The following is a 17891-nucleotide window of genomic DNA, read 5'->3' on the forward strand; positions in this document are numbered from 1 at the left end:
ATCAAGCACTAAAAGACTGGAAAAGTGGACCACTGTAGAAGTTGCCAATAGCAACCAATCAGCTTAGAGGTAGCATATATCAAGTACTTTCTATAAAATGAGAGGTAGATGCTGATTGGTTATTATGGGCAACTTCTCCACTGGTCCACGTTTCCACTCTTTGCACTGCTTCACACATCAGCCTGTGTCTAGGTGTGACTCTATGACCAGACTGTACAGGATAGTAGGAAGAAGTGATGTACAATAGACCCAGAGTCCTGGTGCTAAGCTTTGGGTGTAGAAAAGAACTGTCTCTCTAAAGCGCTGTACATAAAGTATTAATAACACATCTACTCCCAGAGCCCCTGTCATGTTACACAGAGGTACAAGCGTTTGATTAAGTGTTTTTATAGTAATTAGTAACCAGGTGTAGTCACAGAACAGACCTCTAGTGACATGACCTACTTTGGCTAGAGATTATATGCCAAGAGCAAGAGATACAGGTTACAATAATGTTCTTTTTAATGAAATTGTATATTTCCATACATTTGTCTCTCAACTGCATTGATGCGTCTTCAATTTACATATTGTGGGCTAATCAGCAATTCTGGATGGAATGATCAATTTCTTGCCAGAATTGTTAAGTAGGTATACAGGCATCATTCCCTAACCAAATACAGGTCTCCAACTTGGTAGAAGATTTGAAACAGTAATCATTTCCTATTGAGCTAGCAGATGTGTGGGGGTGTGGTAATTTTGAATTGTATGGTGCACTGTGGGACATTATTTAAACAATTGTTTTTCAGGAGCTACGGCCTCCAGCACTCGATATAAAGGAGGAGGAACTCGGAGATCTGGTTGAGAAGGAAATGGCAGCCACCGCCACAGCTGTAGAAGCAGCTGCTTCAAGGATTGAGGTGATAAAAGGGTCCCAGAGGAACATATAGGGTATTGGTACTTACAAACAGAGGGGCCGATGCAGAGTGTACGCAAGTTCACCGTAATTGTTCCCACATCGTGTTCAACAGAACTCAACGTGTACTGTACATTCGTCTGTATGTAGACTTGTGCATACCTTGGCAGGTGGACCTCCCCTTTGCATATGCTTAGTGTAACAGCCATCATTATCATCACAGCACACTTTATGGGGGTGTCCTCATGTACCTATCCTTTGTGCGCCATGTGGCACAAGACGCCTGGTGCTTTTTCCATACTCTGCACATTTTTCTCCATTTTTGTGTCGTGGTCCAGCCATAGGGCATCCGGTCTGTAGGTCGACAGTAACTAGGTTGACACTATCTAGGTCAACAGGGTCTCTAGGTCGACAGGGTCTCTGTCGACATGTTCTAGGTCGATAGGCCAAAAGGTCGACATGAGTTTTTCACGATTTGTTTCTTTTTTTTAACCTTTTCATACTTAACGATCCACTTGGACTACAATTGGGAACAGTAACCTTGCCCGAAGCGCGAGCCATGCGAGGGGACATGGTGCACTAATTGGGGTTCCTGGTCACTCTATAAAGAAAGCGACACAAAAAAACCATTAAAAACTCATGTCGACCTTTTGACCTGTCGACCTAGAGACCCTGTCGACCTAGTTACTGTCGACCAATAGTGGTCAACCTAGACAATGTCGACCTAGTTACTATCTACCTTCCATACCACACCCCGGCCATAGTGTATTAGGTTTAGGATAATTTTTATTTTCGCATAGGAATTAGTATGAAGTCACAGACCATAACATCGTATGGCGCAGTTGTGTGCTTTTTTTGCTTTGCTTACAAACCTGATTCAGGTCCATGGTGGACTTAGGGCCTGATTCAGAACTAGACGCTGATGCAAATGCCCACGCAGATTGCTGATTATCGGGACTGTGCGCAGGTGCGTACGCAGTCCCCTTTCTGCCTCTGCCTGATTGACAGGCAGAGGCATTTGAGGGGCGGTGCAGGGACAACTGGCGTTTCCGGTAACAGGGGAGTGTCACTCCCATTTTCAGGGAGTGGCAAGGCCAGAACCTGCTTCTCTGGACGCATCATTCCTGGCTGATGTTTATTCAGCTGGCTGTCTGCGGGAAACATTGCGACCATCAGTCTCGATGTTGATCCCAGGCTGTGACCTATGTCTGACACCTCCTTTTGCATTTACATTTTCAGTGCACGGATTTGCAAAGCCACTTGTATGCGGCTTTGCAAATCCATCTACTGTTGAATCAGGCCATAAATACTTAAGATTAGTGTTTTGGTGTTGCTAAATTGCGAAGTCCATGGCATGCTAAATGGGGCTATTTGGCACAAAGTATGTATATACTGTACATCGGTATACTGGCTTTATGCTTGATGCAAATGAAATGCCTGGAAATAGACATATTTAGGATTCCGTACAATTATGTATAGCCCTTAATTTTGTTACAAACCCTCTCTGAGGTTTGCCTACACAAGAACTCCATTACAGCCCAGTTACAGCCTTTTATTCACAAGAGGAGAAGTGTAATGGGTATGTCTGCATCCCTCGTACTTGCAGAGCATGTACATCTCAAATATATAGATATGCTCTGCTAATAGGAGTGCGCTTTCCTATACATCCACCCCAAATAAAGCAAAATTTGTGAGGCAGGTTTTATTTACATGCAGTAGACTAAAAGTAGACAAATAGCGCACTATTTTCTGCTACAGACCTTGCATACTGTGCCCTGGTGTGTTGCCACAATAATTGTTGAAAATCTTGTGTTATTTAAAGATCAGACTTTTAAGTACCTGTCACAAAGTATTTTTTTGAAACACAGGGATTAACAATTTATCAGTTGGTAAATAACTTTATTTTCATCTCTGTTTGCACCTAGAACAGTGCAGTTCTGTGAGTCGCTGAGATATAATTGTTTCTTGTGCTCACGCAACTCGGGAGTATGTAATGTCACAATAATAACCTTACAAACCTTTTCTCCTATAGGAAATGCTCAATAAATCAAGGACAGATGATACTGGACTACAGTTACAAGTCAATGAACAGTAAGATATTTCTCAGTACCGCTGTTTCACAGTTGGGTGTGCAGAAGCTGACATAGAGGTCACTGATTTCTGTGGAGATACCGCAGTGCAGATAACACAATGATAATGACCAGTGGCGGATGCTGTGCCAACCACACGGTGCAGGGGGCGGGGGCACTGAGTGCACATAAACATACATGTTATGCTGTATGTAAATTATGTGTTGGCTGGTTATCCTGGGGATCGGCAGCACAGTGTGGGGATCGGCAGTGCTGTGTGTATTAAGCGGCACCCAGGACTCAGCATTAGGCTTCTTTCTCTGACGTCCTAGTGGATGCTGGGAACTCCGTAAGGACCATGGGGAATAGCGGCTCCGCAGGAGACTGGGCACAAAAGTAAAAGCTTTAGGACTACCTGGTGTGCACTGGCTCCTCCCCCTATGACCCTCCTCCAAGCCTCAGTTAGATTTTTGTGCCCGAACGAGAAGGGTGCACACTAGGGGCTCTCCTGAGCTTCTTAGTGAAAAGTTTAGTTTTAGGTTTTTTATTTTCAGTGAGACCTGCTGGCAACAGGCTCACTGCATCGAGGGACTAAGGGGAGAAGAAGCGAACTCACCTGCGTGCAGAGTGGATTGGGCTTCTTAGGCTACTGGACACCATTAGCTCCAGAGGGACCGAACACAGGCCCAGCCTCGGAGCTCGGTCCCGGAGCCGCGCCGCCGGCCCCCTTACACAGAGCCAGAAGCAAGAAAAGGTCCGGAAAAATCGGCGGCAGAAGACATCAGTCTTCAACAAGGTAGCGCACAGCACTGCAGCTGTGCGCCATTGTTACTCAGCACACTTCACACTCCGGTCACTGAGGGTGCAGGGCGCTGGGGGGGCAGCAATGTAAAACACCTTGGCTGGCATAAATACACCACATATAACCCCCAGGGCTATATGGGTGCATTTTAACCCCTGCCAGAATTACCAAAAAAGCGGGAGAAAAGGCCGCTGAGAAGGGGGCGGAGCCTATCTCCTCAGCACACTGGCGCCATTTTCCATCACAGCTCCGCTGGAAGGACGTCTCCCTGACTCTCCCCTGCAGTCCTGCACTACAGAAAAGGGTAAAAAAGAGAGGGGGGGCACTTATTTGGCGCAGTTTTATAGGAAAAACACACTTGATAGTGGTATTCCTGTATATATATATAGCGCTCTGGTGTGTGCTGGCATACTCTCCCTCTGTCTCCCCAAAGGGCTAGTGGGGTCCTGTCCTCTATCAGAGCATTCCCTGTGTGTGTGCGGTGTGTCGGTACGATTGTGTCGACATGTTTGAGGAGGAAAATGAGATGGAAGCGGAGCAGTTGCCTTTATACAGTTGTCACCCCCTAGGGAGTCGACACCTGAGTGGATGAGCTTGTGGAAGGAATTGCGTGTCAGTGTCAGCTCCTTACGACAGACAGTTGACGACATGAGACAGCCGGCTAATCAGCTTGTGCCTGTCCAGGGGTCTCAAACGCCATCAGGGGCTTTAAAACGCCCGTTACCTCAAATGGCAGACACGGATACTGACTCCAGTGTCGATGATGAGGAGACAAACGTGACTTCCACTAGGGCCACACGTTATATGATTGAAGCAATATAAAATGTATTGCATATCTCTGATAATACAAGTACCACTAAGAAGGGTATTATGTTTGGTGAGAAAAAACTGCCTGTAGTTTTTCCTGTATCCGAGGAAATAAATGAAGTGTGTGATGAGGCGTGGGTTTCCCCCGATAAAAAACTGATAATTCCTAAAAGGTTATTGGCATCGTACCCTTTCCCGCCAGAGGATAGGGCACGTTGGGAAACACCCCCTAGGGTGGATAAAGCGCTCACACGCTTGTCTAAACAGGTAGCACTACCCTCTCCTGATACGGCCGCCCTAAAGGAACCTGCCGATAGAAAGCTGGAGAATATCCTAAAATGTATATACTCTCACACGGGTGTTATACTGCGACCAGCAATAGCCTCAGCCTGGATGTGCAGTGCGGGCCTGGCGTGGTCGGATTCCCTGACTGAAAATATTGATACCCTTGATAGGGACAGTATATTATTGACTATAGAGCATTTGAAGGATGCATTTCTATATATGCGTGATGCACAGAGGGATATTTGCCGACTGGCATCAAGAGTTAGCGCGCTGTCCATTTCTGCAAGAAGAGGTTTATGGACGCGGCAGTGGTCAGGTGATGCGGATTCTAAAAGGCACATGGAAGTATTGCCTTATAAGGGGGAGGAGTTATTTGGGGTAGGTCTATCAGACCTGGTAGCCACGGCAACTGCTGGAAAATCCACATTTTTACCCCAGGTAGCTTCTCAACCTAAGAAGACGCCATATTATCAGGCGCAGTCCTTTCGGCCCCATAAGGGCAAGCGGGCAAAAGGCGCCTCATTTCTGCCCCGTGGCAGAGGGAGAGGAAAAAGGCTGCAACAAACAGCCAGTTCCCAGGAACAAAAGCCCTCTCCCGCCTCCGCAAAGTCCTCAGCATGACGCTGGGGCTTTACAAGCGGACTCAGGCACGGTGGGGGCCCGTCTCAAGAAGTTCAGTGCGCAGTGGGCCCACTCGCAAGTGGACCCCTGGATCCTTCAGGTGGTATCTCAGGGGTACAAATTGGAATTCGAGACGTCTCCCCCTCGCCGTTTTCTAAAGTCTGCTTTACCGACGTCTCCCTCAGACAGGGAGGCAGTATTGGAAGCCATTCACAAGCTGTATTCCCAGCAGGTGATAATCAAGGTACCCCTCCTACAACAGGGAAAGGGGTACTATTCCACACTATTTGTGGTACCGAAGCCGGACGGCTCGGTGAGACCAATTTTAAACCTGAAATCCTTGAACACTTACATACAAAGGTTGAAATTCAAGATGGAGTCACTCAGAGCAGTGATTGCAAACCTAGAGGAAGGGGACTATATGGTGTCTCTGGACATCAAAGATGCTTACCTGCACGTCCCAATTTACCCTTCTCACCAAGGGTACCTCAGGTTTGTGGTACAGAACTGTCACTATCAGTTTCAGACGCTGCCGTTTGGATTGTCCACGGCACCCCGGGTCTTTACCAAGGTAATGGCCGAAATGATGATACTCTTTCGAAAGAAGGGAGTTTTAGTTATCCCTTACTTGGACGATCTCCTGATAAGGGCAAGATCCAGGGAACAGTTGGAAGTCGGGGTAGCACTATCTCAGATAGTGCTGCGCCAGCACGGTTGGATTCTCAATATCCCAAAATCGCAGCTGATCCCGACGACACGACTTCTATTCCTAGGGATGATCCTGGACACAGTCCAGAAAAAGGTGTTTCTCCCGGAGGAGAAAGCCAGGGAGTTATCCGAACTAGTCAGAAAGCTCCTAAAACCAGGCCAAGTCTCAGTGCATCAATGCACAAGGGTTCTGGGAAAAATGGTGGCTTCTTACGAAGCAATCCCATTCGGCAGATTCCACGCACGAACCTTCCAGTGGGATCTGCTAGACAAATGGTCCGGATCGCATCTTCAGATGCATCAGCGGATAATCTTGTCTCCAAGGACAAGAGTGTCTCTCCTGTGGTGGTTGCAGAGTGCTCATCTTCTAGAGGACCGCAGATTCGGCATTCAGGACTGGGTCCTGATGACCACGGATGCCAGCCTGAGAGGCTGGGGAGCAGTCACACAGGGAAAAAATTTCCAGGGCTTGTGGTCAAGCCTGGAGACATCACTTCACATAAATATCCTGGAGCTAAGAGCCATCTACAATGCTCTGAGCCTAGCAAGACCTCTGCTTCAAGGTCAGCCGGTGCTGATCCAGTCGGACAACATCACGGCAGTCGCCCACGTAAACAGACAGGGCGGCACAAGAAGCAGGAGGGCAATGACAGAAGTTGCAAGGATTCTTCGCTGGGCAGAAAATCATGTGATAGCACTGGCAGCAGTGTTCATTCCGGGAGTGGACAACTGGGAAGCAGACTTCCTCAGCAGACACGACCTCCACCCGGGGGAGTGGGGACTTCACCCAGAAGTCTTCCACATGATTGTGAACCGTTGGGAAAAACCAAAGGTGGACATGATGGCGTCCCGCCTCAACAAAAAACTAGACAGGTATTGCGCCAGGTCGAGGGACCCTCAGGCAATAGCTGTGGACGCTCTGGTAACACCATGGGTGTACCAGTCAGTGTATGTGTTCCCTCCTCTGCCTCTCATACCCAAGGTACTGAGGATCATAAGAAGGAGAGGAGTAAGGACTATACTCGTGGCTCCGGATTGGCCAAGAAGGACTTGGTACCCGGAACTTCAAGAGATGCTCACAGAGGACCCGTGGCCTCTACCTCTAAGAAAGGACCTGCTCCAGCAGGGACCCTGTCTGTTCCAAGACTTACCGCGGCTGCGTTTGACGGCATGGCGGTTGAACGCCGGATCCTGAAGGAAAAAGGCATTCCGGATGAAGTCATCCCTACCCTGATCAAAGCCAGGAAGGATGTAACCGTACAACATTATCACCGTATTTGGCGTAAATATGTTGCGTGGTGCGAGGCCAGGAAGGCCCCTACAGAGGAATTTCAACTGGGTCGTTTCCTGCATTTCCTGCAAACAGGACTGTCTATGGGCCTAAAATTAGGGTCCATTAAGGTTCAAATTTCGGCCCTGTCGATTTTCTTCCAAAAAGAACTGGCTTCAGTTCCTGAAGTACAGACGTTTGTCAAGGGGGTACTGCATATACAACCTCCTTTTGTGCCTCCAGTGGCACCTTGGGATCTCAATGTAGTTTTGGGGTTCCTAAAATCACATTGGTTTGAACCACTTTCCACTGTGGACTTAAAATATCTCACATGGAAGGTGGTAATGCTGTTAGCCCTGCCTTCAGCCAGGCGTGTCTCAGAATTGGCGGCTTTATCCTATAAAAGCCCTTACCTAATTTTTCATACGGACAGGGCAGAATTGAGGACTCGTCCTCAATTTCTCCCTAAGGTGGTTTCAGCATTTCACTTGAACCAGCCTATTGTGGTGCCTGTGGCTACTAGGGACTTGGAGGACTCCAAGTTGCTGGACGTAGTCAGGGCCCTGAAAATATATGTTTCCAGGACGGCTGGAGTCAGAAAATCTGACTCGCTGTTTATCCTGTATGCACCCAACAAGCTGGGTGCTCCTGCTTCTAAGCAGACTATTGCTCGTTGGATTTGTAGTACAATTCAGCTTGCACATTCTGTGGCAGGCCTGCCACAGCCAAAATCTGTAAAAGCCCATTCCACAAGGAAAGTGGGCTCATCTTGGGCGGCTGCCCGAGGGGTCTCGGCTTTACAACTTTGCCGAGCAGCTACTTGGTCAGGGGCAAACACGTTTGCAAAATTCTACAAATTTGATACCCTGGCTGAGGAGGACCTGGAGTTCTCTCATTCGGTGCTGCAGAGTCATCCGCACTCTCCCGCCCGTTTGGGAGCTTTGGTATAATCCCCATGGTCCTTACGGAGTCCCCAGCATCCACTTAGGACGTTAGAGAAAATAAGAATTTACTTACCGATAATTCTATTTCTCGTAGTCCGTAGTGGATGCTGGGCGCCCATCCCAAGTGCGGATTGTCTGCAATACTGGTACATAGTTATTGTTACCAAAAAATCGGGTTATTGCTGTAGTGAGCCATCTTTTCTAGAGGCTCCTCTGTTATCATGCTGTTAACTGGGTTTAGATCACAAGTTATATGGTGTGATTGGTGTGGCTGGTATGAGTCTTACCCGGGATTCAAAATCCTTCCTTATTGTGTACGCTCGTCCGGGCACAGTATCCTAACTGAGGCTTGGAGGAGGGTCATAGGGGGAGGAGCCAGTGCACACCAGGTAGTTCTAAAGCTTTACTTTTGTGCCCAGTCTCCTGCGGAGCCGCTATTCCCCATGGTCCTTACGGAGTCCCCAGCATCCACTACGGACTACGAGAAATAGAATTATCGGTAAGTAAATTCTTATTTTTAGTATCCTACCGCTTGAGTATTATTCTTCTGATTCAGCTGATGAATACCTGATACAGAGGTTATTGTGGTTTTGCAATAGAATACGTTGTTAGCTTTGTGTTATCTCTGCTTTGCATAGTTACGGAGTTCCCAGCATCCACTAGGACGTCAGAGAAAATAAGAATTTACTTACCGATAATTCTATTTCTCGTAGTCCGTAGTGGATGCTGGGCGCCCATCCCAAGTGCGGATTGTCTGCAATACTTGTACATAGTTATTGTTACAAAAATCGGGTTATTATTGTTGTGAGCCATCTTTTCGGAGGCTCCTCTGTTATCATGCTGTTAACTGGGTTCAGATCACAGGTTGTACGGTGTGATTGGTGTGGCTGGTATGAGTCTTACCCGGGATTCAATATCCTTCCTTATTGTGTACGCTCGTCCGGGCACAGTATCCTAACTGAGGCTTGGAGGAGGGTCATAGGGGGAGGAGCCAGTGCACACCAGGTAGTCCTAAAGCTTTTACTTTTGTGCCCAGTCTCCTGCGGAGCCGCTATTCCCCATGGTCCTTACGGAGTTCCCAGCATCCACTACGGACTACGAGAAATAGAATTATCGGTAAGTAAATTCTTATTTTTCTCCTTCTAAGCCCGCCCCCAGACTCCTGTGAAATTAGCCAATGGGAGTCTGGAGGCGAACTTAGAAAGAGAGTAAAGCTCAATGCTGAGTCCGGGGTGCTGCGTGGTGGCTTAATTCACACAGTGCTGCCGATCCCTGGAATAATCAACTACTGTAGCACATATATTACATACAGCATAACGTGTACATGGGGGATATTCAATTGTTTGAAAAGTCGGTTGTATGTCTGTTTTTTCCTGTCTATTAGATTGGAAAGAACAGTCACCCAACTGACTTTTCAAACAAATCCCCCAATATGTGCTAAGTGCCCCCCCTGCACTGTGTGGTCAGCGCTGTAGCCCAGGTGCTCCAACCGCCGCTGATGATGAAGGCAGATTAAGGTCAGGAAAAATAAACTATATTTTCCCCTGTCCATGCTCTGTCATTCATGTTGTTATGTCAGCCATAGGCGCTGCACTGGAATCTCTCTGTAGATGACAGCTCTTTCTAAGAGGGAGATGTATCAAATCTTGGAGAGAGATTCAGTGGGGAAGTTACCCAATGCAACCAATCGGCTTCTAGCTGTCATTTGTCTGACACAGCCTCTAAAATGACGGAGGCTGGTTGGTTGTTTTGAGCAACTTATCCACTTTATCTCTCTTGAAGGTTTGATACATCTCTCCTTTACTGAGCTACTGTCTATGCTCCAGGTGTTTCCATGTAACGTAAATATATGCACCTTTGTTCTGCAGGATCCTGGGGTCATGCACAGATCTCATGCAGGGAATTCAAGCTTTGATAATGGCCTCAAAGGACCTTCAGAAAGAAATTGTGGAGAGTGGAGGGGTCAGTACATCCATCTTCCTTTCGTTACCAGTCCAGGTGTCGGTGCCTGTTATGCTTGCTAGCAATAGGCCAGATTTACAGTATATAGAGCACAATTGCCAAGTACAGCTGCGTCCATCACTGCTAAATAGGGCAGGAAGCACTTAGCATCACATCTGCGATGCAGTACATCCCGCCACACATCTCATACATACTTTCTGTGTATGTACTTATAAATGCGATGTAGATCGCAAAGGACAGCCCTTTGCGATAGAAGCACTTCCGGGGTGTATTTATTTATTTACAGTTTCTTATATAGCGCAGCAAATTCCGTTGCGCTTTACAACTTTGGAGTCCTTCTGCGTATGCATCCAGTGAGGCAAGCACCACTTGGTGTGAATTCGATCCCTCTCAGTTGTAAACCCAATAAGAAGCGCCAGGCTTCTATAGGGTAATTCTAGCAAAAGCTGGTATTACCCATCGCTTTGTACATATGGAAAATGCGGCCAAATTCCGAAAAAAAATTCAGTTTTTGGTCACATTTTCCCTTTAGTACATCCCCTTCCATAGTGAGATATTATAGCTAGGAAGTAACCCTTGTACCTTAGCCATCTTATGACTCACTTTGTATCACTTTATGTAACTACGAATCACTGACTATTATGGTTTATTTCTAATAATTTGCATATTTCTTAAAACATCCTAACTAGCTGGTAACGCAATTTTATTTCATATATTGCAATTTTATTTCATATATCTACTGTAGTACTATGGGAGCTCCAGTCCCTAACTCTCCTTGGGCCTAATCCAGATGTGGTTGTTCTTGCTCTTGGTGTTGTTATCTTTTGCCTTATGCAATCGCGATTATATGCTAATATGGGCAGAAGCTAATCTGAGCATTGGTACGCCCACTGCTGTCGCATCATTTCCGCCTGGCGGTGTACACCTGCTGATATATCAGTACCATCGTCACAAATCGGGTCATGTCACAGAGTCTGAATGCCTCTGTATATGTGCAGGATGAGCTGCTCCCCTGGGATGTAGAGTGCTCTCCTGTTACAAGTAAGATCACTACTACTAATTTATGCACGCTACCATGTCAACGGCCATGACACGTCTCCCCATTACCACCCCCAAACGCTGTCTTCCTGTCACTCACTTTGCAACTAATTCCTCGGTGCACATGCGCACTGCGGCTCAGACACTGACCAATTTGCATGCAATAGGTGCTGTGAGACCGCATCTGAATTAGGCCCATTGTCTAGGCACCATTTGTATTGAGTTTTGTATTTTATTTTGTAGGGTACAGCATCTCCCAAAGAGTTTTATGCCAGAAACTCACGGTGGACAGAAGGACTGATCTCTGCTTCCAAGGCAGTGGGTTGGGGAGCTACTGTCATGATGTAAGTATAAATGATCAACAAAGAGCTGCTCTTTTATTGCTGGTGCCCACACAGAGGTAGATACAGCAAACTGTACATAGCTGGCTGATTGGCTGTCTGGTTGTCTCATTTCATATGGTTTTATATAGCAAAAGCAGCTACTTGTAGGACAGTATGCAGTGTCTCCTTACTACCAGCTCCCCATTAGAGTTATATTAGCCAGTGGTACCTTTCATTTCCTGTCTGAGCAGACTTTGTGGTATATTACTAAGCTCTGACTATTATGGCTGCAGGATTTCAAAGGGCAATAACAAAAAATGCATAGCCAGTAATGTTTTGCATATAATATGATTGCCTTTTTAAATCCCACTGCCAGTAGCACTGAAAAGCAGTGCTTTTATTCGCCACCCCTTAGTAAATATACTCTGTAGATTGCAAATGTTCAAGATTACTGACCAAACAGCAGTTTCTCTGTCAGCAGAGTGTAAATGTCAGTGATTTCTCTAACGTCCTAAGTGGATGCTGGGGACTCCGTAAGGACCATGGGGAATAGCGGCTCCGCAGGAGACTGGGCACAAAAGTAAAGCTTTAGAACTACCTGGTGTGCACTGGCTCCTCCCCCTATGACCCTCCTCCAAGCCTCAGTTAGATTTTTGTGCCCGAACGAGAAGGGTGCACACTAGGTGGCTCTCCTGAGCTGCTTAGTGAAAAGTTTAGTTTTAGGTTTTTTATTTTCAGTGAGACCTGCTGGCAACAGGCTCACTGCATCGAGGGACTAAGGGGAGAAGAAGCGAACTCACCTGCGTGCAGAGTGGATTGGGCTTCTTAGGCTACTGGACATTAGCTCCAGAGGGACGATCACAGGCCCAGCCATGGATGGGTCCCAGAGCCGCGCCGCCGGCCCCCTTACAGAGCCAGAAGACAGAAGAGGTCCGGAAAATCGGCGGCAGAAGACGTCCTGTCTTCAACAAGGTAGCGCACAGCGCTGCAGCTGTGCGCCATTGCTCTCAGCACACTTCACACTCTGGTCACTGAGGGTGCAGGGCGCTGGGGGGGGGCGCCCTGAGACGCAATAAAAACACCTCTTGGATGGCAAAAAATGCATCACATATAGCTCCTGGGCTATATGGATGAATTTAACCCCTGCCAGAATACATAGAAAAACGGGAGATAAGGCCGCCGATAAGGGGGCGGAGCCTATCTCCTCAGCACACTGGCGCCATTTTCCCTCACAGCTCCGTTGGAGGGAAGCTCCCTGGCTCTCCCCTGCAGTCACTACACTACAGAAAGGGTTAAAAAAGAGAGGGGGGCACTAATTACGCGCAGTATTAAAGATACAGCAGCTATAAGGGGAAAAACACTTATATAAGGTTATCCCTGTATATATATAGCGCTCTGGTGTGTGCTGGCAAACTCTCCCTCTGTCTCCCCAAAGGGCTAGTGGGGTCCTGTCCTCTATCAGAGCATTCCCTGTGTGTGTGCTGTATGTCGGTACGTTTGTGTCGACATGTATGAGGAGAAAAATGATGTGGAGACGGAGCAGATTGCCTGTAATAGTGATGTCACCCCCTAGGGGGTCGACACCTGAGTGGATGAACTGTTGGAAGGAATTACGTGACAGTGTCAGCTCTGTATAAAAGACAGTGATTGACATGAGACAGCCGGCTACTCAGCTTGTGCCTGTCCAGACGTCTCATAGGCCGTCAGGGGCTCTAAAGCGCCCGTTACCTCAGATGGCAGATATAGACGCCGACACGGATACTGACTCCAGTGTCGACGGTGAAGAGACAAATGTGACTTCCAGTAGGGCCACACGTTACATGATTGAGGCAATGAAAAATGTTTTACACATTTCTGATAATACGAGTACCACCAAAAAGGGGTATTATGTTCGGTGAGGAAAAACTACCTGTAGTTTTCCTGAATCTGAGAAATTAAATGAGGTGTGTGATGAAGCGTGGGTTTCCCCCGATAACAACTGATAATTTCTAAAATGTTATTGGCATTATATCCTTTCCCGCCAGAGGTTAGGGTGCGTTGGGAAACACCCCCTAGGGTGGATAAAGCGCTCACACGCTTGTAAGAACAAGGGCTCTACCCTCTCCTGAGATGGCCGCCCTTAAGGATCCTGCTGATAGAAAGCATGAGGGTATCCTAAAATGTATTTACACACATACTGGTGTTATACTGCGACCAGCAATCGCCTCAGCCTGGATGTGCAGTGCTGGGTTGGCGTGGTCGGATTCCCTGACTGAAAATATTGATACCCTAGATAGGGACAGTATATTATTGCCTATAGAGCATTTAAAAGATGCATTTCTATATATGCGTGATGCACAGCGGAATATTTGCCGACTGGCATCAAGTCTAAGTGCGTTGTCCATTTCTACCAGTAGAGGGTTATGGACACGACAGTGGTCAGGTGATGCGGATTCCAAACGACATTTGGAAGTATTGCCTTATTAAGGGGAGGAGTTATTTGGGGTCGGTCTTTCAGACCTGGTGGCCACGGCAACAGCTGGGAAATCCACGTTTGTACCCCAGGTCGCCTCTCAACATAAGAAGACGCCGTATTATCAGGCGCAGTCTTTTCGTGGGCAAGCGGGCAAAAGGTTCCTCATTTCTGCCCCGTGACAGAGGGAGAGGAAAAAGGCTGCAGAAATCAGCCAGTTCCCAGGAACAGAAGCCCTCTCCCGCCTCTGCCAAGCCCTCAGTATGACGCTGGGGCTTTACAAGCAGAATCAGGCACGGTGGGGGCCCGTCTCAATGAATTTCAGCGCGCAGTGGGCTCACTCGCAAGTAGACCCCTGGATCCTTCAGGTGATATCTCAGGGGTACAAATTGGAATTCGAGACGTCTCCCCCTCGCAGTTTCTTAAAGTCGGCTTTACCGATGTCTCCTTCTGACAGGGAGGCAAGTTTGGAAGCCATTCACAAGCTGTATTCCCAGCAGGTGATAATCAAGGTACCCCTCCTGCAACAGGGAACGGGGTATTATTCCACACTGTTTTGGTACCGAAGCCGGACGACTCGGTGAGACCGATTCTAAATCTAAAATCTTGAACACTTACATACGGAGGTTCAAATTCAAGATTGAGTCACTCAGAGCAGTGATTGCGAACCTGGAAGAAGGGGACTACATGATGTCTCGGGACATCAAGGATGCTTACCTTCATGTCCCAATTTACCCTTCTCACCAAGGGTACCTCAGGTTTATGGTACAGAACTGTCACTATCAGTTTCAGACGCTGCCGTATGGATGGTCCACGGCACCCCGGGTCTTTACCAAGGTAATGGCCGAAATGATGATACTCCTTCGAAGGAATTTTAGTTATCCCTTACTTGGACGATTCCCTGATAAGGGTAAGATCCAGGGAACAGTTGGAGGTCGGTGTAGCACTATCTCAGGTAGTGTTGCGGCAGCACGATTGGATTCTCAATATTCCAAAATCGCAGCTGATTCCGACGACTCGTCTTCTGTTCCTAGGGATGATCCTGGACACAGTCCAGAAAAAGGTGTTTCTCCCGGAGGAGAAAGTCAGGGAGTTATCCGAGCTAGTCGGGAACCTCCTATAACCGAGCCAAGTCTCAGTACATCAATAAAATGGTTCTGGGAAAAATGGTGGCTTCCTACGAAGCAATCCCATTCGGCAGATTCCACGCAAGAATTTTCCAGTGGGACCTGCTGGACAAATGGTCCGGGTCGCATCTTCAGATGCATCAGCGGATAACCCTGTCACCAAGCACAAGGGTGTCTCTCCTGTGGTGGTTGCAGAGTGCTCATCTTCTAGAGGGCCGCACATTCAGGACTGGGTCCTGGTGACCACGGATGCCAGCCTGCGAGGCTGGGGAGCAGTCACACAGGGAAGGAATTTCCAGAGCTTATGGTCAAGCCTGGAGACATCACTTCACATAAATATCCTGAAGCTAAGGGCCATTTACAATGCTCTAAGCTCAGCAAGACCTCTGCTTCAAGGTCACCCGGAGTTGATCCATTCGGACAACATCACGGCAGTCACCCACGTAAACAGACAGGGTGACACAAGAAGCAGGAGGGCAATGGCAGAAGCTGCAGGGATTCTTCGCTGGGCGGAAAATCATGTGATAGCACTGTCAGCAGTATTCATTCCGGGAGTGGACAACTGGGAAGCAGACTTCCTCAGCAGACACGACCTCCACCCGGGAGAGTGGGGACTTCACCCAGAAGTCTTCCACATGTTTATAAAACTCGACAAGTATTGCGCCAGGTCAAGGGACCCTCAGGCAATAGCTGTAGACGCTCTGGTAACACAGTGGGTGTACCAGTCAGTGTATGTGTTCCCTCCTCTGCCTCTCAAGCACTAGATTCGTGGCTCCGAATTGGCCAAGAAGGACTTGGTAACCGGAACTTCAAGAGATGCTCACGAAAGATCCGTGGCCTCTACCTCTAAGAAGGGACCTGCTCCAGCAAGGACCCTGTCTGTTCCAAGACTTACCGCGGCTGCGTTTGACGGCATGGCGGTTGAACGCCGGATCCTGAAGGAGAAAGGCATTCCGGATGAAGTCATTCCTATCCTGATCAAAGCCAGGAAAGATATAACCGCAAAACATTACCACCGCATTTGGCGAAAATATGTTGCGTGGTGCGAGGCCAGTAAGGTCCCGACGGAGGAATTTTCAACTAGGTCGATTCCTACATTTCCTGCAAACAGGAGTGTCTATGGGCCTGAAATGGGGGTCCATTAAGGTTCAAATTTCGGCCCTGTCAATTTTCTTCCAAAAAAGAACTAGCTTCAGTTCCTGAAGTTCAGACGTTTGTGAAAGGGGTACTGTATATACAGCCTCCTTTTGTGCCTCCAGTGGCACCTTGGGATCTAAATGTAGTTTTTGGGTTCCAAAAGTCACATTGGTTTGAACCACTTAAATATGTGGAGTTAAAATATCTCACATGGAAAGTGGTCATGCTGTTGGCCCTGGCCTGGGCCAGGTGCGTGTCAGAATTGGCGGCTTTATCCTGTAAAAGCCCTCATCTGATTTTCCATTCGGACAGGGCGGAATTGAGGACTTGTCCTCAGTTTCTCCCTAAGGTGGTTTTCAGCGTTTCACCTGAATCAACCTATTGTGGTGCCTGCGGCTACTAGGGACTTGGAGGACTCCAAGTTGCTAGACGTTGTCAGAGCCCTGGAAATATAGGTTTCCAGGACGGCTGGAGTCAGAAAATCTGACTCGTCGTTTATTCTGTATGCACCCAACAAGCTGGGTGCTCCTGCTTCTAAGCAGACTATTGCTCGTTGGATTTGTAGTACAATTCAGCTTGCACATTCTGTGGCAGGCCTGCCACAGCCAAAATCTGTAAAAGCCCATTCCACAAGGAAGGTGGGCTCATCTTGGGCGGCTGCCCGAGGGGTCTCGGCTTTACAACTTTGCCGAGCAGCTACTTGGTCAGGAGCAAATACGTTTGTAAAATTCTACAAATTTGATACCCTGGCTGAGGAGGACCTGGAGTTCTCTCATTTGGTGCTGCAGAGTCATCCGCACTCTCCCGCCCGTTTGGGAGCTTTGGTATAATCCCCATGGTCCTTACGGAGTCCCCAGCATCCACTTAGGACGTTAGAGAAAATAAGAATTTACTTACCGATAATTCTATTTCTCGTAGTCCGTAGTGGATGCTGGGCGCCCATCCCAAGTGCGGATTGTCTGCAATACTGGTACATAGTTATTGTTACCAAAAAATCGGGTTATTGCTGTAGTGAGCCATCTTTTCTAGAGGCTCCTCTGTTATCATGCTGTTAACTGGGTTTAGATCACAAGTTATATGGTGTGATTGGTGTGGCTGGTATGAGTCTTACCCGGGATTCAAAATCCTTCCTTATTGTGTACGCTCGTCCGGGCACAGTATCCTAACTGAGGCTTGGAGGAGGGTCATAGGGGGAGGAGCCAGTGCACACCAGGTAGTTCTAAAGCTTTACTTTTGTGCCCAGTCTCCTGCGGAGCCGCTATTCCCCATGGTCCTTACGGAGTCCCCAGCATCCACTATGGACTACGAGAAATAGAATTATCGGTAAGTAAATTCTTATTTTTAGTATCCTACCGCTTGAGTATTATTCTTCTGATTCAGCTGATGAATACCTGATACAGAGGTTATTGTGGTTTTGCAATAGAATACGTTGTTAGCTTTGTGTTATCTCTGCT

The 17891-nt window shown here is 47.7% G+C and overlaps 1 protein-coding gene across 1 annotated transcript in view; it reads left to right on the forward strand.

The window, feature by feature from the left end:
* Positions 1-17891, forward strand: part of HIP1 (huntingtin interacting protein 1) — a 297153-nt gene that overhangs the window by 248867 nt on the left and 30395 nt on the right. The window contains exons 22-25 of the mRNA XM_063955990.1: positions 786-896; positions 2925-2983; positions 10267-10360; positions 11642-11742. Of these exons, the coding sequence (XP_063812060.1) occupies positions 786-896; positions 2925-2983; positions 10267-10360; positions 11642-11742 (365 nt within the window). The remainder of the gene's footprint in view (positions 1-785; positions 897-2924; positions 2984-10266; positions 10361-11641; positions 11743-17891) is intronic.

This window comes from Pseudophryne corroboree, chromosome 2, assembly GCF_028390025.1.
Source record: "Pseudophryne corroboree isolate aPseCor3 chromosome 2, aPseCor3.hap2, whole genome shotgun sequence".
Taxonomy (NCBI): domain Eukaryota; kingdom Metazoa; phylum Chordata; class Amphibia; order Anura; family Myobatrachidae; genus Pseudophryne; species Pseudophryne corroboree.